General features: G+C 36.4%; 1 protein-coding gene across 1 annotated transcript; it reads left to right on the top strand.

Annotated features, from left to right (window-relative positions):
• Positions 1-6: 6 nt before the first annotated feature.
• LOC124892675 (dihydrofolate synthetase-like) lies at positions 7-1,824 on the top strand. Its single transcript, XM_047403901.1, has 3 exons — positions 7-81; positions 411-602; positions 715-1,824. Exons 2-3 carry the CDS (start codon positions 474-476, stop codon positions 868-870), a joined length of 285 nt encoding a protein of 94 aa, XP_047259857.1. The 5' UTR covers positions 7-81; positions 411-473; the 3' UTR covers positions 871-1,824.
• The last annotated feature ends 6 nt before the right edge of the window (positions 1,825-1,830 follow it).

Here is a 1,830-nt window from a genome sequence, read left to right as displayed (position 1 = left end):
GAGGAACATTTGGATGCGCTTGGGGGCTCTTTGGAAAGTATAGCGGTGGCGAAATCAGGAATAATTAAAAATGGGCGCCCAGTTAGGTGGTCTTTCCTTCACATATCCATTGGATATATATATGAAGATGATTTTTTTTTTTCTTCCTGGAAATTGTGTTTGATCTGATATTTTCTGTTTAGGGTTATCTAAACAGATGTGCTTTCAGACTCTGAGCAAACAGCTCATGCCCTATAATGGATTAATGGTTGTATTATTTATGCCCTAGGGTACTAGTCTGCTAGTTCTAACGTCAAAACTTCGATGAGATAGTATTGTGTGTATAGCATGTTATGTTGAAAAAATATTATTTACAATTTTGCTATCTGATCAACTGTGCTTGACTTGCTTCAAATGATTCAATATTTCAGCTGGTTCTAGGAGGTCCGTTCATTCCATCGATTGAGTACATTCTTCGTAGTAAAGCATCTTCTATGTCTTCACCAGTGGTATCAGCATGTGATCCCGGAAATAGAAGCGCTTTGAGAGGCTTTTGCGAAGTGAGTGGCATACCACGCCAATTATGTGATATAGTGCTTCACATTGAGAAGGACTTTGATCTGGTATATACTGATCTTCGTTTGTGGTTCATACATGACAAATTGGACTTTTTGAAACTTGTTCAATTTCTAACAACATAACAAGCTATTGATTGCTTTTTCATAAATAGTTCAGTCAATTGAACTTTTAGGTGTGAAACTACGCATGCTTGGAGCTCACCAACTTCAGAATGCTGTAACCGCCACATGTGCAGCATTATGCCTTAATAAGCAAGGTAAAGACTCAAAATTTCCTTTTGTTCTTACTTCAAAATTAGTTCTTGCAAGTTAATAAGTCTTCAGCTCTGATGGAAATTGAAAGTATATAACCCTGTTTTCTAGTCATGGAGAAACAATAAGGGAGTTACTTAAGTTCTCAGTTGATTTATACTGTGGCTTGGCTTGCTAATGTCACTTTCTGAAACCTCTATCACATGAGTCTACTCACAAGGAAAAGTAGATACAGCTTTCTTACCAGTTAAGTTGCAATGTTTCTCTAACAATACGGATTAGATGATGCGTTATGGGGAATATACAGCATTGTATTATTCTTTTCGATAGGTTTTCAACCTTGTATTCTGTTATGCGCTACAGATCTGATATAGTCTTACTGGTTTCAGGACACGAAAACTGCATATTGTTGGGCTTACCGTTTGCTCCGTGAAATAGAATGCGTGTCTCAAAGCTTTTACCTTTTTATATTGTTGATTGGAAGGATTTATCTGGCAAATCTCGTGTGCTTTATTTCATTAATGGCAGTTAGGTCAAGCTTTACCTTTCATCCCACAAGGGGCCTTTAGCCACCAATACATGCTTGACCCCATTAATTTGGTATTTCCTCTTTTCGGTTGGGGTTTACCTCTAATTGGGATGATATCACCTGATCGACGCTAGTTCCAGTGTTATCAAACGCGAAAAGTTCAAAAAATCTATGGTCCATTGGGTCTTTTTGCATAGAGAGCAAATAAAGTGTGGGCTTTGACGAAAAAGTTGCAAATGGAGAAAAAAATACAAATGTATATTTCTACTCCAAGACTAATAATTATAAGCATGAATTACAAATATATGGACGAAGAAATTGAAAAAAGAAAATTATGATGAAGCTGTGTTATCAAAAGGGAAAAGTGCAAAAAAGCTCCAAGGTCCTTTGGCGATTTAAACGCGAATAAAGCATGGGCTAAAATGGAAAAAAGGTGCAAATGGAGAAAAAATACAAATATATATGTTTAGTCAAAGACTAATAATAATAACC

This window comes from Capsicum annuum, unplaced genomic scaffold, assembly GCF_002878395.1.
Source record: "Capsicum annuum cultivar UCD-10X-F1 unplaced genomic scaffold, UCD10Xv1.1 ctg49598, whole genome shotgun sequence".
NCBI classification, from domain to species: domain Eukaryota; kingdom Viridiplantae; phylum Streptophyta; class Magnoliopsida; order Solanales; family Solanaceae; genus Capsicum; species Capsicum annuum.
This window is presented reverse-complemented; position numbering and strand designations above follow the sequence as displayed.